Below are 24,395 nucleotides of genomic sequence, written 5' to 3' on the forward strand. Positions count from 1 at the left end.
TGGACTAGATGGCCTTTAGAGGTCCCTTCCAACCCAAACTATTCTATGATTCTATGATCTAGATTTTTTTCTTTACCCTAGGTTCTAGTATATTCTTTAAAAAAATCCAGTTCTTTACATATTGCATTGGCCATTCAGCAGTGTGAATTAAAGATCCACAGATTTTTATTTAAGTATGAAAGAAAATCATATGATGATATGATGTAAAAAATCTGTTTTGCAGTCAAGCTTAAGAAATGCAGTCTGTTTGGTATGGCAAAGAAAACTGAAATGTGTTTTACATAATTACAAAGAAAATCTAAAAATAAACCTCAAGGAGACAACTTTTAAAAACAATAAGAGTAATCAGTACTCAGAAAAAGTTAATAAGGAACTTGGTAGAGGATGCACTGTTTCACACACTTTTTTCTTTTTTTTTTTTTTAAACATAAATATGATCTTGGTCTGTTTGAAAGGATGAATTTGTTGAACAATTTAGTACATGAAATTCTGTGATCTGTTTTGCTCATTAAAGAGTCATAATGGTCCAGCCTAGCATTAAAAATCTATGAAGTGATAGTAACTCACTAACTTCACTAGTAATTAAAGTGCTCGTTATTTCACAACAGGCTTTACTTGAAAAATAAAATAGTGTTTGTGGTATGGAATATTTGATTGATATTTAACATGTACCTGAACCAGCAGAGTTATTGGTCCACTTTTATCCACCTCCAGTATTTCACCATTCTTTGTGCCCACTAAAATATGACCATGTCCTAAAGATATGGCACGTATAGAAGGATTATCTTCTAAGAGGAGGCCTAGAACGTTAAAATGTTAGAAGACAGAAGATTCTCAAGTATGCCTTAAAGAGGATTTTTCACACATATGCACATTACATTCTCACTGTAGAAAAGGATACTCAGTAGTAACCAAGTAAAAACATTCCTGCATGGAAGAACTTACATCTTTGGATTAATTTGGGAGTATTTAGCAATTACCCAGCTGACACTAATCTTTCTTGTCAACCGAGTATCTCTTAAGTTTAATCATCCTGACTCATTGGCAATCTTAGTGAAAAAATGTGCATGTGAAGTATCAACTATACTACTATATTGCTAGCATTTATGGTACCTTCAAATCTAGCTTTTTATTAAACAGATATGAGAATGAGATACTCTGTAGTAGAATGCTTCAGTTAATGGGTGTTCCATTCATGATTTTTGAAAATCAAACCATATACATTAGAACACAGCAAATGTAATTTTAAGGTGGGGGAGGAGGGGGGTGCGGAGAAAAAAGTCTATCCAGAATGTCAAATAGGGAAAACTGTAAATCACCACTATGATCAAGAATAAATGAAAGAAACAGGAATAACAGGAATGACAGGTTCTTAAACCATTTCAAGAGACACATGCATTTACAGAAAATTGTCATAAAACTTACTAGTAACTTACAAAACTAACCACAATTCTGAATTTCATTCCTCCTCCAAAACAAAAAAGATCAGACAAGATACTTCATGATTAGAAATATAATAGGCTTTTTGGCTGCCACTTTAAAAAAAAAAAAATCACCTGGGTGGTAAGAGAGTCAAGGTTAAATCAATTAATTCAGGCCGATAATAAGGTAAATATTATGATCTGCATCCACCAAATGTGCAAACAGACACTGCAATGTACCATTCCCCTCCCAACAGAAATATTACTTATTAAAAATCAAAAAAGCTTTAAAAAAAATAATAATTTTTAGTATTCATTACGTCAAATGTGGATTTCCTCCTACTGGGGAACACAATTCCACAGAAAGAGTTTTCTACAGAAAGTATTTTATACAGAATAAAAAAATAGGATAAAGTCTGTGTTACCTTTAGACCCAGGGGCCAAAGCAGCCCTTTTGATGGCATAGGTTTTGAGACAACGTTCAAAGGTATCATCCCAGAGAGCTACTACCCCATCCTTTCCTCCAGTGACAAATCCCTGGTGTGCAAAAAATAATAATAGTAAAAAAAAAAGATTATAACTTGTGATTTTTATCTTTCCTTAATTTTTCAGTGATTTCTGCCAATACTGAAAATGGATTATATACAACACTGTAATGCACTGAACTACAGATGGTAGAGACGAAAAGATCAGGAGCAACAAAATGATTGAATTCTTCTCCTGAGGAAGGCAGCACAGTTCTGTACAATCCATGTACACAGGCTGGATTTAAGAGTTCTAACCAATAAGCTTCTACTACACTAGAAAAATAATTTAACTGACACACTGAAATGTTTTTCTTGATATTTAGCCTCAATACCCCTTTGGCATTTCATCTCATTACTCCAAGCCAAACTTAGTACCACTGACAAAAAGTGCTTAAATTGTTCAAATACATGCATATTTGTGCCCTTCTGTCTTCAAAAATTATTTACAGCTGTTTAATGAAGCAACAGCTATACTTAATACTGAGATCATTAGTAACTTCCTTTGGAGAATTTAGTTCTTGCAATATGAATAAAACACGCTTTGTCCAAAGCTACTATACTGAAACTCAAATATTAGAGGGTGGAGTAACTTGGTCTAACCTAGCAAAACACAAACTTATACATAACTTCAAATATACAAGTAATCTAACTGGAACACCCATTCACATTTAAGCACATGCTTAAAGGCTTTCCTGAGTCAAAAGAAGTTGAGAATCAGCAGAGAGTACTTAGTGATCTACAGACTGAATGCTTCTACTAGTAGACAGTAATTACAGCACAAAATAGTATGACCTTCTTCCTCTCCCACAAGCTCACTTATTCCATTAAACTTATGGATGCTTAAATCAAAAAGTACTTTTACTTATCATGTTACTCATTTCTTTAGTAAGAGGTTATGAAAATTACTGAATAAGATGTCACTGGACCACAAGGGTTTGAGAAACAGCATGCTACATAACAAGAACTAGAGACATGCATAAAACACTATTTTGAATCTGGACCTCACAAGGCTTTTCTGTAATGGAAATAAAGCCATGGATTCCTGAGTTTGAGAAAGGCCTAACTTCATAGACTTTTTTGTCCAGACACCAAAAAACAATGAGCAGTTTATTTACTTTTTCCAATGCGTGCATGCTGAACACAGGACCATCATGTGCTTTGACAGTTTTTATGAGAAACACATCTCTCCAAATACACACATCCCCCGTGGAAGTTCCAGAGAATGCCATCTCTTCAGTCCAGCCGTATACTGCACACATCATTGTATCGGTTCTTCCCAATGCACCTATGCAGCCCTTTCTCCCAATTAGTCCTCCGCCTGGTTCAAACCAAAAACAAGTCATCAGAATTATTTTCTTCAATTATTTTCCAAAAACTATACAACCCTACCCAGAGCAACAAGTCCTTTTCTTCTGGTTCACCCACGCTCCCCAAAAAATTGAGCCTGAGAAGAGTTCTCACAAAATAAAATTTTTGTACTATTTGGCATCTTTCAAGAAAAAAAACCAAACTTACTTTTAACTTACTACTCGAATCTCGATTTGAACATGTACATATACCCACACAGACATGCAAAGAGAAAGTGCAATTGTAAACTCGCATCTAAACAAAAAACTTAAGATCTACCACACAGTTCATAGATATTCCTAATTAAATCAACCTGAAAGGAAAGAAAAGAAAAAGTTTAAATCTTGACATCCCATCCTTTTCACGATACGTTTTCAGTGAGAGGATTCCTAATTTTATTTTAGAGGTTTGCTGTATTGGCCTCTGGATAATAGAAACGTTACAGCTATATAAATTTTAAAATTCTTTAAAATACCGTATCTAAAATCATTTGACAGTTATAACACATAGTAACTTCTGGCTAGAAAGTCAGATTTATACTTTCACAATCCTCAGAGAAACTTCACATGGTATAACACAGAAGCCCCTCAGGATCTGACACTTCATACTGTTCTCATACTTACAGAGGCAAGGCGTTTGAACCTCTCTGTCATCACTTGGCACTGATGAAAATTTAGTCCAAAGCATATACTTTGGTGTCACTTCTCACATCAAGTGCACCTGCTCTAGTGCAGATTTCAGAGACTTGGCGTTGGTTAAGGTGTACTGATACTCTACTCCTCACATTAATACTAAGTGTGTTTCACGGTGACTGCCTTGCCAGTGTGCCACTGCAGTTTCACACAGATGGGCTGCAGCATTAGAGAAATGTGATTCCTGCTGACTAAGCAATGCCAGAGAGAAAAGAGGCATTTTAAACAATTTCATTTCTTTATTCAAAATCACCATTTCCAGGCTTTTATCATAGTAAAGATTTCTTTCGAAAGAATTTATAGTAATTCATTCAGTAAATATTCTGACACACTTTTTTCTTTCTATAGATAGCAAGCGCAATTTTTAAAATTAATAATTTATATAGACTTCAACAGCTTGCTCTCAGGCAATCTTGATTAATTTCTGTTGGAGCCAGAACTGAGAAAACTAGTGTCATTTTTTTCATCACAGACTTTTCTCTCCATAATTAATCTTTATCAGGGACTCAAGTGAGCTGACGTGCATAAATTCTGCATGAATAATTAGAACATTCTTAGCAGATAAGCTAGTCTTCTGTAGCATATATGTTTTTATAAACGTTTTGAGGTTTGAAACAATGAAGTTCACACTGATATCAGGGAATGGATTCTTCACTCTTCAAAATTTTTCAAGCAGATAAAGCAAACTGCTTTATCTTGGTTTTTAATTGTCAAGTTCAACACAGGTATCTAAACAAACAGGTCTCAACTTTAAATTTATTTATATTTGTGCCTCTTCATAACATACATGTTCTATAGGTCCTTCTTCCAAAAGCTGTTCTATGATGTACAGCAGCTCTGTAACATTTTCAGATGTGCTATATTATTATTAGATATAAAAAAAGACAGTAGGAAATCCAGAGTCCTTTCTATTTATGTAGCTCTAGCTCCGTGACAAATTGATCTTAAAAAGAATTCCCACTACTGACATAATGCCAATTAACGTTATTTCTACAAGGGCAAAGCTAACTTCGAGAGATATACAGAGAAAACATTTGCCTTTAATGCATGAAACATATGATAAGAGATGCAATATTTATATTTTAAGTAACAGAAAATGCTGTAATTCTGAAAAGTTTCCTTACCTGCTCTACGCCAGAATTTCATGTGTTTAATTCCAACTGTAATCAATTTATCAGGCATATAAGGATTAATCTTAACAACAAAAATCTTATCTTTGCTTCCCCTGAAATGCAAAGCAAAATATTTTAAATAAAAATATAACTATTAATATTTTTAAATAGGTTTTGGTTTGGGGTTTGTTTACTAATGTATAACTTCTCTATTTTGCTAACATTTACTTCCAAATCATTAACAATAATTTATTATGAGGAGTAAGAAAGCCAAAGAACTAACATACTGAGTCCTGTTCTATTTTCATTACCCTTCAGTTTCCAAAGCAGGTGAGTACTTATGTTAGCTCAGAAATCCACTAGGTGGCATTTTCTTTGCAAAAGAATATATATCTATTTTAGGTATATGGTATTTAGACCTCTAACAGCTCATAATGAAACTTGAAAGGTGTAAAGTTGTAAATCTCATTAAAAAGTCTCTCACTTTGAAAATAAATTGCCATTCTCATCCACCTTTTAATTGATTTTTCTATTTTTCTTGTTAGAATAAAACATATGCTGCTATATCAATTTTAAATGGAATTTTCAGTTGTTTCTAAAAACATTAAAACCTGTTGTGTGTTTTAGATTTCTTACTATGCTTCTATAAAACCAATGCCTTGCCTTAGTCCTATAGTTTGAAAAACAGCTTTCATCTATGTTTGCTATCTATGCACGGAAAGAAACGCTTACTAGCAGGTTGTTTTTCTTCAAAACGCAGAAAAGCCTCTAATCCCTAATTTTTGCTCCCCGTTTCAGAGTGGAAATCTTTTACCCTCTGTCGTTTTCAGACCACTAAACAAACCAGTAGCAAAAAGCGTGAACCAGTTTCTTTCCAAAACTCACACTGTAATCTTCAAAGTATAGATGCTGCTCCCAAAAATTCTATTCAATTCCTCTGAGTAGGTAGTAGGAAAAACACTCCAGAAACTAAATCCAGTATAAACTGGTTAAAGTTTGATTAAAAAAAGAATTAAATGAGATTGGTGGGTTCAGAGAGTAGGGGAATTTAAAAAAAGAAAAAAAAGCTGGAGGGGGTGGGGGGTTAACGTTATTTCTACAAGGGCAAAGCTAACTTCGAGAGATATACAGAGAAAACATTTGCCTTTAATGCATGAAACATATGATAAGAGATGCAATATTTATATTTTAAGTAACAGAAAATGCTAAAGGCAGACAAATGAAAGGCCCAAACCAGTATCTTCAGAGAAGCCAAGCTAACTGGGCTTCTGACAAATAACTGGGAAGGGAGTACTCTTCATCTACATCATCTATTCAGGATTTTCATTCCTCAATGGATAAAAAAACCTCAAAGTGCCTTTAAAAAGAAAATGAAAGTAAATGTCATTGAAGAGCAATAATGAACTTAATGGATAAAAAGGAATTTGATACTTTTTAAATTGTATCTGAAGAGAATAATTAATCCCTTTCAAACCTACCTAGAACAATATTTAGAGTATACATACTGAATCCAGACAGAGTGGGGAAAAACCCACTCACATTACTGCTCTACTTAAAACAATAGATCCTTAGAAACAACAGAGTCAAAGGTTTCGAAAACATTACTCAGCATTAGAAATAAGATTCTATCTTGTAGATTAAAACTCTATTTAATAAACGTGTATGAAATAATCTGTGCAGAGTCAAAGAAACTTCCGAAATATTCAACCTTTGGAGGTTATATAGTCCAACTTCCTGTTCAAAGCGGAGCTAACTTCAAAGTTAGATCAGGCTGCTCAGGACTCAGAAAGGAAAAGGAAAGAACCTTGAAGAACGAACTGAGCAAAACAACTGCAGACTACTATCCCAAGACAGACATGACCTCTGATGAAAAAGATCTGAAAAGCAGGGCATACATCACCATTTCTGTGAGGGCCAACAGAAGTGCATGGACTGAGTTTTAAAGAAATTATTTGAGAACACATCAAATAAACGTAAATAAACTTTGTCTTCTATGTCTTCTTTCTTCACCAATTGAGCTGTCACTGTAATAATTCTTGTTGACTCTATCAGAGCTTCAGTTTTTTCTTCCAAAGAAAGTTTTAAGGCTGTGCTAAATGTTATCGCCTGTATCACTTAAGTGATAGAAACTGCTAATTCATTAGAGAACTATTATTCTTTAATGAATGTATTTTGCTTACTGTCATTTGAAAGTAAATCTAGGTACAAATTTTACAAGAACGTTAAATTCCTACCTTACTGCTGAAAGCTTTTCTCCTTTCTTCCAATCCCAGAGTACAATAGTGTGACTGTCATCTATTCCAACAGAAGCCAATCGTTTGCCATCCGCTAGAAAAATATATTTATGATTAAGAGAGTAGATAGATAACATTATGTTGCAATAATAAGAAAACATATTAAAGAATACTGTAACTTCACAAATATTATACAAAGAATGTACAAAGAGGTAAATAATCTTACGACGTGTGCTTAGAGGCACGTCTGTGGTCTGTTTGCTTTTAAACTTGAGTGGTCAGTTGGATGGAGTTTAGGACTTCAAGTTACCCTGTCTAAAAATTGCACTTGGATCCTCTGTGTTTGTATCAAATCCTTTGTTCAGCTAGTTGCTGACACAGCTGCACAAAAACCTTCATCACAGGTTGTACTGTGAGAATTTTCTGTTTACTCTGAAAATCCCTGTTCATTTCTAAACAGGAAAGCATTGAAGCAATACCATGAAGTTTATGAAATATCCTTAAACTTAGTAATAGTGTGAAGTCTTTGAGAAGCTCTGACACGTATCCCACATTAACCTCCAAGAAAGCAGTTATTTGTGCTTACTCATGATCAACGACTTTCTGACATGTATCCATCTTTGAAATTGCTATGCATCCATGCCAGAATTTGGGAAATGAGATTCACGTCTTGAAAAAGGAGAACCAAAGAAAGGTAAGAAGCATCAAAGACCCCAAACTACTCATCTTTGTGATCACACATCTTCACTGTGAGGTTAGAGATCCTATCTAGTAAATCCAAACCATTAAAGAATGAATAGAAGCCAGGGGAGAACGGGAAATTTAACATTGGTACAGGAATTCAATGTATGGGGTGCAAAAATCTCAAAAGATTTAACTGACGGTCTCTTATGTTAGTATAAGGTGGAGACAGAGGCTGGGTTTCTGCCTAGAAGAACTCCGTAACTGGACTTTCTGAATTTATCAGTGTGCTACCCAATTGGCTTGCAGGATTTAATTAAAAAAAGTGCACACCTGATCAATTTGCTTAAAAATGTGCTTACACAGTCGTAATGCAGACACAACATCAAGATCTGTGTGCCTGCCTCATACAACCAAAAGAAATTCTGAAGTGATCAGCTCAGCTATTAAATGGCACAGAACCTGTTCTTGCATTTCCTGATGTGCAAGACTCCACAGGAGCTCTTTATAATAAATGATCATTTTAAGACAGACTCTCTCATTTGATATTGATCACTGGAGAATATTTTTAATACAAAATCTTCAGCGTAAAGGAATTCCCAATTGCTCATTAGAACTGATTAGCTTGTATTTTCATACAGAAAAGGAAAATTGTAAATAAATAAATAAATACTTATTACCTGAAAAATCAACAGCACAAACACCATACTGGTGATAGCCCTTTAATACTGAGAGTGGTTTTATTGTTTCTGTATCCCAAATGTGTATTGAGGAATCTCGACCAACCTGAAAGTATACATATTTATAACAATTTTTTTTTCATTTCTCAGTTACTTCACGCAGTTGTTTAAAAGTATAATATTGACAAATACTTTAAAAAGTATTTGAGAAAATTTACAGTGATAAAATTTTCTTAGTATTACTTCCGTCTGGCTAGCAGTATATTATTCCTTTTCCTGCTGTACAAATACCACTCCCCAGCTGGCTCTTTCTTCCCTCCAAAGAATTTAGGCACATTAATCACAATTGAGTCCTCTTGGAGGCTGGGGGGGGGAAGCAGCCCTTCATTGATCGCACTGTGGCATATTTATTCCATCAATTCTCTATCAATCATTCCCTGTCTAAAAACAAAAGGTTATTTTTATTGCTAGTATGTAAGCTACTCTATGTTTGAGAAATCAAGGTGATTTCTGTTGCTTTCTGGTGTCATTACAAGTGCCTACAAGTCAGATTCTAATGCATTGATACCTGTGGAGTAATCTCCGCTAGAATGGTACTAATGCAGGTAACTAGAACTTGGTAAGAAATGGAACATATCTTATTCTTTTCAACTACGTACAAGCATTATTAGACAGTATCTACAAGATTATTCGCTATTCCAAAGGTTTTACACCTCAGTACACAAAAAAGGGCTGCAAAACCAGAACAGTCTCCTGTGTTTAAGACCAGGGGCAGGACTTAAGAAAACTAGGATCTATTTCTGTTTTTGCCACAAACTTAACATGTGATGTTAAGCTTTTCGTAAGGTTCACTATCAGGAAAATCTGAACCAGTGTTGCACGGGGAATTTGATTACTGCATTACCTAATTTCTGCAGGTAATATACAACAGTATATAGTATGTATATATGAAACAGTATGTAATGGAGTGTATCTTTCTATTGATAGCATAAGGGATTTTAAAATATAGTAAATCCAGGCACATTTTTATTCATAGTCTTTACTACTCCTAAATTAAACAGAATCAATTCTCACATTTAGGGCTTTAATCTCTAAACTGACCTGCAAATTTGTGTTAATCTCAAACATTTTTACACAAATTAAGGGGATAATAAGCAAAAGTTTATTTCTATTAAAAATTTCAGTTCACATGTTCAGCAATTTATTATATAACAACAACAACAACAACAACAATAATAATGATAATAATAATTAAAAAACCCTGAAACATCAAATCAAACCTTCAAGTCCCATTGTATAAACATTTATGGGAAGAGATGTTTTTCAGAAAACATGAGTGAAAAAAACTTACCTAAAATTACCGTCTGGCAAAAGATAAAATGAACTATTATAAATACTTTAGCAACATACTTACCTGTGTTGCATGTACAAACAATAAATAGTTTGGCTATAGGTGATAACCAAAAACATAATGCATGAAACCGAAATGCCAGAATGTAATAACAACTGCTAACTTCATGTTGTAATACATGAATGTAATAACAACATAGCTAACTTCACAACTAAGATACTAAAAAAATATATTTTAATTGCACTTTTCCTCCACTTGTTATCATAAAGAAGCAACATAATGCTGAATAAAAAATATGAATCTATTCTTAAATAAAAAACAGGTTAAAAAAACCCTATCAACTAAAGACTCTTATCAGAATTAATATAATAAACTGGAAAAAACACTTATGTTGCAGTTTTTTTAACATGATCCTTCACCTGAATAAATGTAGACTGGACTTCCTTCCTCCAAAATAGGCTTTTCTAAATTCAGTAGTAACAACTTCAGATTCTTATTGCAGATAAACACGAATCCTACCTGGCCTGTTGCCACATAGTCCTTTAAGGGATGAATAGCAAGGCAAAGAATGTCATCATCATGACCTAGATAAAAGCGCTGTGTGTTCTGCTGTCGATTGTACACCACTCCCACCGCTGCAACATGGTATACAATTTCACCCGTCTGAGTGTAAAATAAATTGCTTCGACAGTCGTAACCTCTGTAACTAATTAAAGAAAAAAAGTTTGTTCATCAAGGTCATAACTATATATACTGAAACTTTGAGATAAAATTATGCAAGATGCATTTTGCACATGTGAAAACTCAGATTACTTACCAATTACTGTTTTGGTGTTTTAAGTTTATTAACATTTTCCCAAAGGAACACCAATTTATCAATTTAATTTACTATTCAGACATCAGTACTACTAGCATTAGTTTGAAAGTGGCTGGGATTTAATAGTTACTCTCCTCCACAACTATTTAAAAGAGGAAGTAATAGCTAGTAATTTTTCCAGACCACATGGAGAATTCAGGCATGCAACATGTAATTAAATGAAATAGTCAAAACTAATACTTTGGACATTTTCTATCTCTTACTGCTCAAAAAGCAGGCAACAAAAGTTTCCACAAGAATGTGGACAACACAGGTATCATAAAACTGAAAGTTTCTGGAAACTTGCTAACAGAAAACAAATGCATAAATTCTCTTCCAGATCAGTTTCTTTTTTGAAGAAAAACCTGTTTCCTTTCTGTACTGATGCAGCAACTGGCATGACTAGGCCAATTCCCAACTGAGGTCTGTATGCACTATCACAGTATACACATTTCTTCATAGGTGTGATTGATTCAGTACCCCAGAAAAACCAAAGGTGGCATTTTCAAAAAGGCTAGGGTCCTACTTTCGGAAGTAATTTAAGAGGCTCAGAAACCTAAAAAACATTAAACAAATAAGCAAGTCTTAAATTCGTGTTTTTAATAATGCTATCCTTGGCAGTCAATGGAGATAACATTTAAAAATGCGTAACTTAAATTCATTCCTTCCTTTCTTCTGATATAAACAATACTCCATATACTCCTGACACATCCTGTTTCTATGGTATTAACTCCCCAGCTAACCTCCTTCTGTTCCTTCTTCTGTTCTTACAGATCTTCACTAAACCAACTTTTTAATTATTTTACAAAGATACAGGCAAAATCTGGTTACATTTCTAAATATATAGTTAAATTTACAGGAAGGGAATGACACTTGATTGTGTTTGAACTGGCTATGGATTATCTTTATTCAGGGATCTTAAGGCTCTATGTAAGTATTTTTGCACCCAACTTCTAATTGAACTAGTTGAAAAAAAGCCCTGAAGATGATCAGCAAGTCATTCTTAGCAAACAAAGTAACTAAACTTTCACCATCAGCAACTACAAACTAACAGAAATCTCTAATGTCTTTTTTATACTTCTCATGACATTAATTGCTTAATTAAAAGCATGTATCATCAGAACAAATTACGTTGTTTTTAAGAAGAAAATAAATGCAAGATCTTTTTGCAACAGTGCAGTCTTTAAATTACCACATAAGACAAAGGTGCACCTGTACACATACCAGTAAGTGTAATACACAAAATGAATGGGATAGCATTGAGACAATTACTGCACATGAGACACTGAAAAGGTTTAAATGACACAGAACTTATGCAGTCCAGGTAGAAAAGTCTTTCATAAAATTATATATAGCTTTCCTTGTGTACACGGTGCAACCATATGCACTGGTCAAGTAATGAATCTTTAAGGCACTTGACCAACTTTAGCTTAATGAATACTATTCTGAAAACTCCAGCCATGGATCCACGTTCACAAATACTAGACATATGCATTACTGGAAAACACCACAGCACATACCTGGAGCAAGTTTGAACATGCTGTATTTCTGTCGGCTCATGTAAACTGCACGCAATGGTACTTATGTCAGATCATATGTGATTAGAGAAAAATTGCTAAAATCATCTCACAAACTTTTTAAACAGACCAGTAGATGGTCCAGGTCCATTCCTCCCCAGATGCGGAACGTTGCATTTCCCCTTTCTGAAGTTCATGAGATTCCTCCCTGCCCAGTTCTCTAGTCTGTCCAGGTCCCTCTCGATGGCAGCACATCCATCTGGTGTACCAGCCACTCCTCCAAGTTTTGTATTGTCTGCGATACTGTGAAGTCCAAAGCTGGGTCTCATTAGGTCACGAACAAGCAAAGTGAACTTCTTAAACCAGCAAAAACTGTGATAGCACAGAAGTAAAAGCTTTTAAAATAGTTTCCCTCCAACCCACTGTTTAGATTGGTACTCACAGGCAGGTTCTTAACTTCAGGTTTGGTCCCAATCCAGCAACTTTTCAGTGTCTCCTGAGTTACTGTCCCTTAAAGGTCTCTAAAAAAACCTCCCTCTTTCCATTAGGTCTGAGGCTCAACTCTATGTCTGCTCCTTGCTCTTCTCAAAGTGACCAACAATTTAGACTCACCATACAGGTGGAGACTCTTCAGTCATGCTTTGATCTCCCCTCCACCCATATCGTTCACTAACAACTTCCCCCAGCAGCAACATGTGCAGATGTTTTGAAGCTGATTTCTGCCTGATCCAAAGTGCTGCCTGCTTGCCCTGCCTGGCTACACCCTTCTTTGATGTCCAGCCACTAGTTTTTAAAGGGACATAATATACAATAACCTACAGTAACTATGAAGAAAGAAAACAAAAATAACCTATCACAGTATGCAACATTAACAGTTTAAGGACATGACAACATTGAGTGAGGGGTAGGAATTAAAAAGGCAGGCACAGTGCCAAAGAAGTTATCTGGACCCATCACTGCTCAGACGTCGTTTTCCTGTGCTTCACTCTGCACTGTGCTCTGTTAAAAACACTGGATTTCCTTTGCAAGTGCAGAATGATTAAAAAAAATGCTGAATATGCACCCTAAATGAGAATATTTTAAAAAGCAGCTATGAAAATATGTATGCTGAAAGAAATAAAGCTTTAGAAATACTGGACATTGAGCAACTTCTTACAAGCTTAGCAGTCACCTATAAAAGTAAAAAGCATTAAGACAGCAAAAGGGTCTCAGATCCTTCTATGTGCAACCCAGAAATTCAGATTTTTCCCAGATCTTGTCATAACAATTGCCTACATACCCTAAGTTAAGCATAGTGAAACTGAGTATGTTAATGCCATATACCACAGGACTACCCAAAACATCCAAAATATATCTAGGATGCAGGAAAATAATTCTTATTACTCATACCTATAACTTTTTATCATCAGAAGTTCACTTCCTCCAGTTATAAAAAAAAAAAAATAGGTGTACAATCAGTTGTTTACAATTAAAATAAAACCTATTCTGCCAAAATATCAAGCAGTGCAAACAAAGACATTTTGTAACCCAGTTAAACACATCTGGTCTTTCCCACATGTCAGTTTACTAACTCCCTGACTATATCGGTACTTTTCACCAGAAGGATAAAGTGATGGGCTTAAACAGTCCAAGCAGAGATGAAAAGAAGCATGTTTCAGTGTAGATGATCATTCCCTGAGAATATGCTACACAGTTCCAAAATGCTTACATCTCCATATTATTAAACCAATTTAGAACTGAGATTATTAGCTAATCTCAGAAAAAGCACAAAGAGAAACAATTTCTTTGCATGCAGAAAACAAACCACAGAAGTAATTTACAAGACATCTTGGTTAGCAACTACAAACTAAATAATAAGGAAAGCAAGCTCTGCATCATAGTTACCGGATAACATGTAACAAGGCACAATAAACATAACACCGCATTCTGCAGTAGTTGATGTTTTCAAGTGGTCTTCAGCAAGAGCTAATCAAACCATCAATCCAGGACTGATTCAAGTTAATATGACAGTAACTTTAAGAAGAAAAGATAGCTATCTCAATGCTATGTAGAAGAAAAATTTTGCCATTAGCACGGTCACGAAGAGCAGGGACGGAATTCAGTTCAAGATGTGTGTTAGATATATTAATACATATTTTATTCAACAGTGTTCTAGTCAATACAGTCAATGGAACCTGCAGGGCTACTCAGCTGACCAACCAGTCAGCATTTAATTTTACTTGAGCCAAATCACTCCTTATGCTCCACTGACTACTGACTGGATCTCCATTGACTGTGACTGAAGTTTAGATGCACACATAAAACCACCTACTTTTAGGCCCACAATTGTAAATTCTTTAACCTAAAGCTGGATCCTGCCCACAGTTGCAAGTTACACATCTATAGCCAACTAAGGGGCAACTTCACAAGCAGTGTCCTCTCAGGGAAAAGAGTCAATGTCCATAGTTTGTCTGATGCTGTAAGTGTTTCAAAATTTGTACGTTACTCTTCAAAATATATATGGGAAATTTCCGAACGTAGTGCAACCCTCCCCCAAAAATCTCCAGAAGAACCAAATGTCAAAATAAACATGGTTGAGGTCAGCCTCTTTAGCGCAAAGGTAGAGGTTTGTTGTTTGTTTTTTTTTTTTTAAATATACTTTCGCATGGCAATAGTGTTTTCTCAACAGGACCCACTCATAGCCTACTCCCTTCAGATGCTATTTGTAGGTATTAGTAGCCCTCTGGTAGGAATCCATGCAAGGTGTCATAAGACTCATTTTAGAGCATGATAAATCCCATGTCATCTTCAAACCGTAACCAAATTTCATCTTATGATAAGGTCAGTTCAATGAATATCTTGAAACTCAAACTAGATTTTGCTTAAATTCTTTGAATAGCAGAAAAAAAAAAAAAAAAAAAAAAAAATCGTTCTTGTGAGATCAGCAGCATAGCTTTGAGATAATACAGGATATTATATTTGCATCCTTATTCCCTGCCAGCAAAAAGAAAGTATTATAAACATTGAGTCTGAGAAAGGAGTTCCTCTCAATATCTCGAAAGATGTATCCTTTTTATGTTTCTGAACCACCACCACTGTCAAAGACACGGCAGAAATAAAATACAGGAGTAGTCAAAAAGAGGTCAAACTAGTACACCACTTAAATAACATGTTTCTGATCATGACTGCATCAGGTCTCTTGGAGAAAGATGCACTTAAAGATTAACCTGTTAATAGAAGTTGCTTTCTCATCCATATTAGTCAGTGGCTGCCTCACATACTCAGCATTATTGTTTCTATCCCCTTCCAAAACAGGAAGTAACCAGAGGTTTAAAAGATCTCTTACAGGATATGAAGAGATTTTTAGAAGTTCATCTTTCAAGGCAGTTGACAAATTCAAAACACAAAACCAATGTGCTCAAAAACAAAGAAAGGAAAAAGAGCTTCCTATTCCCCTAGTTCAAAAAAGCACCACTTTTTACACTTTCAAGGAACATCCAAGACATTTCCATCGCAGCTAAAGAAAGATGAAGCAAAGCAGACTTCCTGAATCAGAGAATATGCCTATTACTCACTTGGATGTGGGTCACTTTAAAGTTAACAGCCTGGACATTGAGAAAAATCTGTTGATCAGCATGGATTCTTCATTAGTTTCCTTGATGCCCATTGGGTAATCAGACAGAACTCAACTGGACATTCTACTTCTGGTCATTCCTGGATATTCTGGTCAAGCTTCACTTCTGTTGTGAAGGAAATAACAATAATCCCAAAGATCCAGGGCCCTTGCTTGTGCTACATCTTCCTCAGGATCATTTGGTTTGATTCTTAGACTAAATTTTAAAGACTACATACAGCTACCTACCTTAATGCATTTTCTATACAGATATAAAAATCTTCAACTGAGAATTCTGGAGAGTCAAAAATAGAAATAAGAAAACCAACTCTGTACCAAGCTTCCCAGTTGTCATTATTTCCAAAGCTATTCCTCAGACTCCATGTCTTCTACAGACAAAATTGATGAGTTGAATGATTAACTATTCTTAGCCAATTAATTTATTAAGCATTTCACGTGGAATTCTAAAATTGTTTGTGTCATTATAAAGACAGACAGTGTCAGTAACTTATCTGTGCATTTAGTTATCTCCAAAAAGAAGTTGTATTCCTGCAAAGAAGTATCTTTTAAAAGAAAAACACAGCATTACCTGATTTCCAATGCCTTAATTTAATAAAGGCTTTGGTTTTGCTTTGTATCAAGGGATTTTGTATTTCTGATCATTATTCTAATGTAGTAACATCTACTGCCAGTTTGCTTTAAAACACCACATCTTTGTCCCGATGAAAAAGTCTTCACTTATGAAGAGTTATGGGAGACTACCAATCCTAAAGACAAAATCGTAAGATTTCGAGGATGTATCTGGAAGTCATTTTGTTACTCAAATTAGCACCAAAAAGAGAATGAAACTGAATTTTAACACACATAACAGGACCTATTAAGAATTAAATTTAATTCCTAAACTAACAGAGGAACATGTAAATTGTTTCAGATTAGGTACAAATAGTTTATACTTTTTTTTTTTAATGAAACACTGATAGAAACACCACTTAGTACAGAATCCAGTCACCTCAACTACACCAAGTTTCTGTCGTAGCTTCCAAAATAATACACCAAAGAGAACTATTCCTTTCCAGATACTGAAAAATATGGGTAATAGCCAAATATTGTATTTAGTCACCTCTATTCAAATAGAAAGTTTCAGCTTAAGTTTCAGTGCAAATTCACTTCAGAATTAGTCTAGCTTGGCATCAAAGCTTTCTATTAATTTAGTGTAAATTTATTTTTACAGAAATAAATAAAAACAGTAAATCACAAAGCAACTGACCTAAAAGTCTTTCACCAGATTATTAAATTATAAACACCAATCTGCAAAACACAGTCTGCTTGTATATTTTAAAGAATCCTAGTTTTCATACCCATGAACAAAATGTAATCTTATACTGTTCCCTGGAGCCCGCTCTCGTCTCTTAGAAGCTGCACTTTTTCTTTTTTCTTTGCATTGCTCTTTAAGTTGAGGTAGATCTTCTTTGTAAACCTTTAAGAAAGAGCACACTTATAAATTAAGAGGTTCATAAGAAAAGCATGTTTCTGAGAATTCAGACACAGTTATCACCCACAAAAATGTCATACTGACTTCACTGAAAAAAACCTCCAGTAACTGTAGCTGGTTATTGTATAGTGTAACTCCTTTTGAAATTACAACCAAAACTCTAATAGAACATGCTAGGAATACCTGTAATCACTTCTTCTTTCTCTATTGTATCTTAATATTTTGAATGCATGAGATAATAACAATTCTAAAGGTTTTGGTCAATTCCTGCTCAGCTCTCAGTCTCCCCAGTTTTCAGATTTCAACAGGTCTTCATAAAAGACCAACTTAAACCCTGGGAAGCATTCCAATTGCCATTAAATATAAAATCTTTACCTGTCGACGATACGTGATCTGTGTCTCTTGTTCAATTTCAGAGTCCAGCTCTGGAACATCAGACTGATCTGAATCCGATTCATCACTATTAGAATCAACCAGACTCTCTGCCACCAAGAAAACAAAAACAGAAAATGAAGCAACCTAAATTACAAACCAGAAAGTGTTTAAAGTAACTGCTTAATGTTTCTGGTTTGATAATCAATGCTTATATTAACTACAACATAAACTGCTAATAATTGACAGGCTGACAGGATCAATTCTGCTGATACAGTAGAAATAAGCCAACTTGTAAGTATGATAATTTTTGTTTGTTTTTTAGAGCGAGTTAACTTTCATTTATTAAAATTATTTCATCAACATTAATGTTAGAGGGAAAGGAAGAAAGGAGAAAATGAAGGAATGAAAGCAGAAACTAAGACTTGCAGAAAACTAACAAGGGAAGTAAAGGGCTCCAAGGAGAAACTTATGGTTAGGAGAGCCATTGATGTAAGTGTTAATTTTTCAGGTAGATTGGGGGGAGTGGGGGGTGGGGGCGGTGGAATCATACATGGGAAGGAAGTGGTAAAATTCTCGGTGACTGTGGAGAAAGAGAGTAGTCATTTAATGTTTCTGTTCTACATCTGGGGAAAGCCAGATAATGTTGTAGCACAGTTTCATTCCAACAGAAACTGGAAAGAACGTCCTGCCTGATAAATGATAACATATTTGGACCTTTCTGCAACCTTTGATTGAATGTTGCACATTTTTTGGTTAAGAAACCAGACACAAAATCAGTCTAGAACACAAATGGATTTTAAAAGATCTCAAAATGTAATTGCAAAGAGAGAATCACCACTCAGTAAGAAATGTTTCTAGAAATATGCAATAACGAGCAATCTTTGGAGCTATACTACTTAATATTTTTATCAGTCATCTAGAGAAAACCAATATTGCTACTGATAAAGGTAGCAGATTTCAGAGTTAGAAAAGCCATTAACAGGACAATTATCAGTAGTGTGACAAAACAGATGTATGTTGCACATACTGTCAGATAGCCAGAAGTAAGATTATAATATCCAGGAACAAGGAATCTAAACGCTTAATATATAGAAATTTTATCTTGGGAAGCAGTAACTAATGAGAAATTTGGGTTATGGGAAATAATTAGTTGAAAATGAATCCATATCATGAAGGATCAAACCAGTTAAAGGCTTTTTGGAGGCTTCATCAAGGAGATGAAGAGAACTATTGCTTCTTTCTGCATTTGGCACTGACAAGGCCAGCACTGAATCAGCATTCATTTACCTATTAGCTGGGTCCACACTGATACATCTTCATCTGATCTTAGCAATTAAAGGGTGAAACAGCCTATTTCATTGTAACTCTATATACTTATTTCCCCAAAGGACTCTTTAAATTCCTTTAGGAATTTCCAAGTGAGGCACTCAGTTAATTGTTTGATTTTGGGAAACTCAATCATGAGATTAATTGCTGTATTAGTCACTGGTGGAAACTTGATCTGTGTTTTTTTCCAAATATTAAACACCTACAGTCTGCTTTAAAACAAACAAACAACCCCCCCCCCCAAAACCAAAATTATAATGCTTAAATTATCATCTAAATACCTCAAAACTTTAATCAAATGAGTATATACATCTTTTTTTTCCAGTGACATCTGGGCATCCAGTTGGCAATTTAGTAGAGGATGATATGTACAGAATTCTTACATTCATATCTATGATCCGAACTTTTAAATTTTCCCTTTGCACAGGGAACACAGTGGTGATTTTTTTTCACAATCTTCCTAGACTGAGCATACAGGGTACAGGCACGTATTAGGCAACGCTATCAGGTACTTCAGGCAGCTGCAAAGTTTAAAGAACAACAATTTTGTGCAGACCGACAATTCTGAATATTTATTTCTACACTTGCACCAAGGAATTTTACTTCTCCTTTAGCCTCCCCTCCTCCCACCCATTTTTTTTTTTTAAAAAGTCACTTACCTTGGAGTGCTATATGAAGAGAATCCTTCAACTTCCGGTCAGGGACAAATTTCCACTGAAAGACAGAATGATCAGCTCCCCCAATGGAAACAACCCACTGGTGATCGTGAGACCATCTGACATTTGTCACGTGAGCAGAATGACCGAGGTATTTTTTAAACTTTGCTCCTAGAACAAGAATAAAAATCTCTTCAATATATGCAGAATAAATGTTTCAGAAGCACCTTAGGAAAATATATCAAGGAACCCTTACAAAAAGTAATCATTTAATGAAGATATTCTAATTACTAGTGATATTTTAATTAATAGCAGTAACTTTTTGCAGTATTCCCAAATTTTAATCTGTCTTTAAGATAAATTTTTAAATTTGCATTCCAGGATATAATATCTTGAACAAGTCAAACACAAAGAGGGAAGACATATGATAGCGTTATACGAGGTGTACTAAAGGAAGATTTTTTTAAAAGTGTTATTGTATTAATTTTATTTTTTTACAAACCAATATTTTGCCAATTATTATTTCTACATTGAAAAGATGCAGTTATTTAAATGTTAAATGTTGTATATTTAGCTCTGTGAAAACACCACCATATGTGTGCTCGTAGCACCAGTTCCCACTGTTTGTGCAATCTGAGTGCTAAGCACTTCTAGCAATTCATATCCTCACACCTTTAGTAGTAGTATAACTACATCAAGTTAACTTTTTCACTGACTACTACATAATTACAACACAATCATTGGATCAGTTACTAAAAAGAAAATCCTAACAGCACTCCGTTATACAGATTCTTGTTCCTTTGATTTTATAATTCTACTGCAAAATAGGGGATTAAAAGGGAACAAATTCAGTCTCCTTCAAATGGACAGAAGACTGTTTTCAAGAACATATTTTTGGATTACCTCAGGTACCAATAAAAGCCTTGTCACTTTAAAAATAAAATGGGAAAGATTGAAATGAAATGTTTTTTAATATCACCTTTTACAAAACGAGTTGAAAAAAACTACAGGGGAATATCAGTCATTTTAAAAAAAAAAAAAAAAAATCATTTCTTTACACACATAGTGCTTGAAGACATATGTTAAGACCCATCACAAAGATCATGGAGTTGTAGCCAGCATTAAACATGCAATGCTGCAAATTGCAATGATGCAACAGTGCAACTTTTTGTTTCCCCTTTCAAAACTTAAAGATTTGATCTAGTCCCCAGGCAAACTTTTTAGGCAAAGAGGACTCTTCTTAAAAGCTAGCGAACATTTCACAGGCTTTCTCTGATCATCATCATGTTATCATCTTGAAGACAGAGATCTCTGCTATTGATAATTTGTTACAGTTCAACTTGAATGGTGTCCAGAATGGAGTTCTTCAAACAGCTCTGAAAAAATGAAGCCTTTCTTGTCTAAAAAGATATACATCTCTCCCCTGTTCACTCAGTCCTAAACAGTAAACTTGAATTATATACCTTCCTTTAGGCTTCAGTTTTAAAAATGTCACGTGAGGTTTGTCCTTACTGCTAGTAAAACTTTGAGGAAAAATGTGAGGGAAAAGTTTTTAAACTTCAAATAACATACAGTGGCATACTCTAGTTACAGGACCAACTTGCTATTCACTTATTTATTGCCTCTAATCATTTAGTAAAGTTATTTTTTCTACTTCCTAGCCCAAATCTCCATCATAGATCCAGAGGAAGGAAGAAAACTACTTTAAGTATTTCATCTTCGTCTTCAAGATATGTATCTCATAAAAGGGTAGATATTTTATCACCTCGTGAAATTTTATTAAAAAACAAACAAACAAACCTATTTTACAAAATAAAATATATGTAAAACTTTTGGCTATCCTATTCAAAATGCAAATAAAATACTATTACAGCTGTCAATAACACCAGCCTATTATTGTTTTCCACCTTTGAGCTCAAACTAAACTTCTAAGAATAAATATTGGCCATTTATATAATTTTCAAAAACCCAGATTCTAAAACCTCAAAATGCAAATAAAATACTATTACAGCTGTCAATAACACCAGCCTATTATTTTGTTTTCCACTTGAGCTCAAACTAAACTTCTAAGAATAAATATTGGCCATTTATATAATTTTCAAAAACCCCGTTTCTAAAACCTTTTTCTTGAATAACCAAAATTCAGAAATACACATTTATAATGGCCAGATTCCATTAACTTCAAGGCCAGAAACACAGGTCCATGATGCCCACTGAACGCCTTTTAATTCCTCCTTGTTTGTTACTTCTTTTCCACCTAAGAACAAAAATAAAGAGCTATTTTTCAATATTCACTTATGCAATTTTAAAGAATGTAAAATTTTTGAAATTCTCCAGAAATCAAATCCAACTGAGGAAGAATTAAAAATTGACTTCTAAAACTGTCCTGATCGAATATTCCCTATTATGACCAACAGTATCAGTAGTAAGGCTTCTCAAGACTACTTAACAGAAGATCATGGGTTTGGTACTTTGAAGTTTTTATTATTTCTTGATATCTGCTTGAGGCTGTGTTATTTTTAAATATGTATCAAAAAATACATGTAGCCATTCTAAGATAAAGTTTGGAAAAATTCTGTTGCTGAACTCTTCTAGAAACCTGGATTGTTTAGAGCAAAAACTGAAGAACTCATTTAGATCTGGCCACTGTATATTACTGAAAGTACCAGTTTTATGCTTAGATCCTTGTTACATTATTTCATATCAGCTCTATCTGTAATGAGATTGTTCCAATCCCACAAAGTTTCATGTAAGAGCTCAGTACTGAGTCAGACCAAAGGCCCATTTAATAAATACTGTCTTCAGGAACGGCCAGAAGCAGACTGCAGGAGCAACACAAGAACAATGCAAGCAAATGTAAAAGTTGTGAGTCGGACTGAGTGCGCAACTGCACAACCTGAGCAGGACACTGCCAACAATTCACCTCTGTCTTCAGTGGTAACAAAATTGAAGGCAACTGGGCTGGTTTTTTTCCTGTTTTCTTATTGTTAATAGGATTCTGACTAGGGGGAGGGGGAGGGGAGGGGAGGGGAGGGGAGAGCAGCCTCAGGTACTGTAAGGAGGTAAGTTTTCAACAGAGGGATAGGGCAAGGGAGAACTCAAGTGGACCGAAACAAACAGAGTAAAGAACAGCCATAGAGAAGATAAAGCAAAATGGCAAATAAATCACAAAGGAAAAAACAAACAGACAAACAAACACACACCCCACACTCAAGGAAAAGTTTAACTACTATATACCCCTCCAAAAACTGGAAAGGAACTCAAGTGCCCTGTTTGAAGATCCTTCAGCTCTGATGAAATAACTGCACCCTTTGACAAGGTTTACCTTGTAATCTCTTTCAATCACTAATCCATGTAAACGATGACTACTAATACTGGTTATATCCGTGGCTAAGTCCTACAGATCTTGTATTAGGCAACTGTAAGTTCCTTACTCATTTATAGTGGACTTTCAAGTGTTACATGATTCTGGTCATTACTTTAAAATATTTAGGAGATTCCTCTAACTTCACTGACCGTGCTACACTTTTTCATAAACAAGCTTTCACAATCCCACATTCTAATACATCAAGAAACTCCAGGCTGAAAGCTGCCTATGTAACCTGAAATTGCTCCTCCTGTGTGTATGTATTTGTTACAGTCCAATTAAGTTCTCATTTACTATCTTTTCTTACATAACTTCTGTCTCCTTCAGTGCACAAAATCAAACTTGTGAACAGAATGAATTAGATGCTTCAGCAAAGAGTCACAAAAAGCTCCATGGAACTATAAATAATGTACAATGCAAAGCGTAAATATTGTATAACAAATGAAGGGACAATATAGTAAGTGGTGATGATAATAAATACTTACTACAAATATGATGAGTGGGAAAAATATAGAATGATATTATGTAAAGAGTGTATACACCCAGAAGAAACAAGTCAAACCTTGTGACAAATACTGCCCTTGACATATTGTAATCAGGACTACTTAAATTTGAAGCTTTAAGATATATGTACTATGTGCATATGTCCTCTTGCAGGGGGAATTGTCTTGATGAAAACTCTTTCAAGAGCATGGTTCAAGAGTTCAGTCAAGTTTTCAAGACAGTGTTGTCTTGAAAATATTTACAATAATGGGTTTGTCACAAACTTTGAATCTGAAAACTATATTTTAATACTATGTAATGTACTAATTTTCTTTAATAGTCCCCTGCCATAAAAAAGACACATTTGAACTTGCATTATCAGTAGACTGCCCAGCTAAATTTCATTTTGATATTTTTGTTCATTTTGAAGGTTGCATGATTGAATCATGTATGTATCACAGCTTCAATATTTCTTTTGTTTCCAGTGAGTAATTCCTAATATTCTGGCATACTTATATCAGTTACTCTTATTTTCTCTACAGTTAGCCAATCTCATTATACTTCCAAATTCATTTGCATTCCGATTGTTTCTATCTATTACAAATTTCTCACTGTAAAAGCTCTTTTAAGTTAAATTCCTCAGTTCTGCTGCAAACATAGTTCTAGAAAACCAGATAACTCTTCCG

General features: G+C 34.7%; 1 protein-coding gene across 1 annotated transcript in view; it reads right to left on the minus strand.

Annotated features, from left to right (window-relative positions):
* Positions 1-24,395, minus strand: part of EML5 (echinoderm microtubule associated protein like 5) — a 96,568-nt gene that overhangs the window by 46,980 nt on the left and 25,193 nt on the right. Inside the window, exons 10-21 of the mRNA XM_019472448.1 lie at positions 22,026-22,116; positions 21,372-21,382; positions 19,863-20,030; positions 17,878-17,984; positions 17,369-17,487; positions 10,565-10,751; positions 8,695-8,800; positions 7,334-7,427; positions 5,112-5,212; positions 3,064-3,266; positions 1,847-1,958; positions 673-800 (exon numbers count right to left, since the gene is read on the minus strand). Coding sequence (XP_019327993.1) covers positions 673-800; positions 1,847-1,958; positions 3,064-3,266; positions 5,112-5,212; positions 7,334-7,427; positions 8,695-8,800; positions 10,565-10,751; positions 17,369-17,487; positions 17,878-17,984; positions 19,863-20,030; positions 21,372-21,382; positions 22,026-22,116 — 1,427 coding nt within the window. The remainder of the gene's footprint in view (positions 1-672; positions 801-1,846; positions 1,959-3,063; positions 3,267-5,111; positions 5,213-7,333; positions 7,428-8,694; positions 8,801-10,564; positions 10,752-17,368; positions 17,488-17,877; positions 17,985-19,862; positions 20,031-21,371; positions 21,383-22,025; positions 22,117-24,395) is intronic.

The sequence above is a fragment of the Aptenodytes forsteri genome, unplaced genomic scaffold, assembly GCF_000699145.1.
Source record: "Aptenodytes forsteri isolate BGI_AS27 unplaced genomic scaffold, ASM69914v1 Scaffold193, whole genome shotgun sequence".
Classification (NCBI taxonomy): domain Eukaryota; kingdom Metazoa; phylum Chordata; class Aves; order Sphenisciformes; family Spheniscidae; genus Aptenodytes; species Aptenodytes forsteri.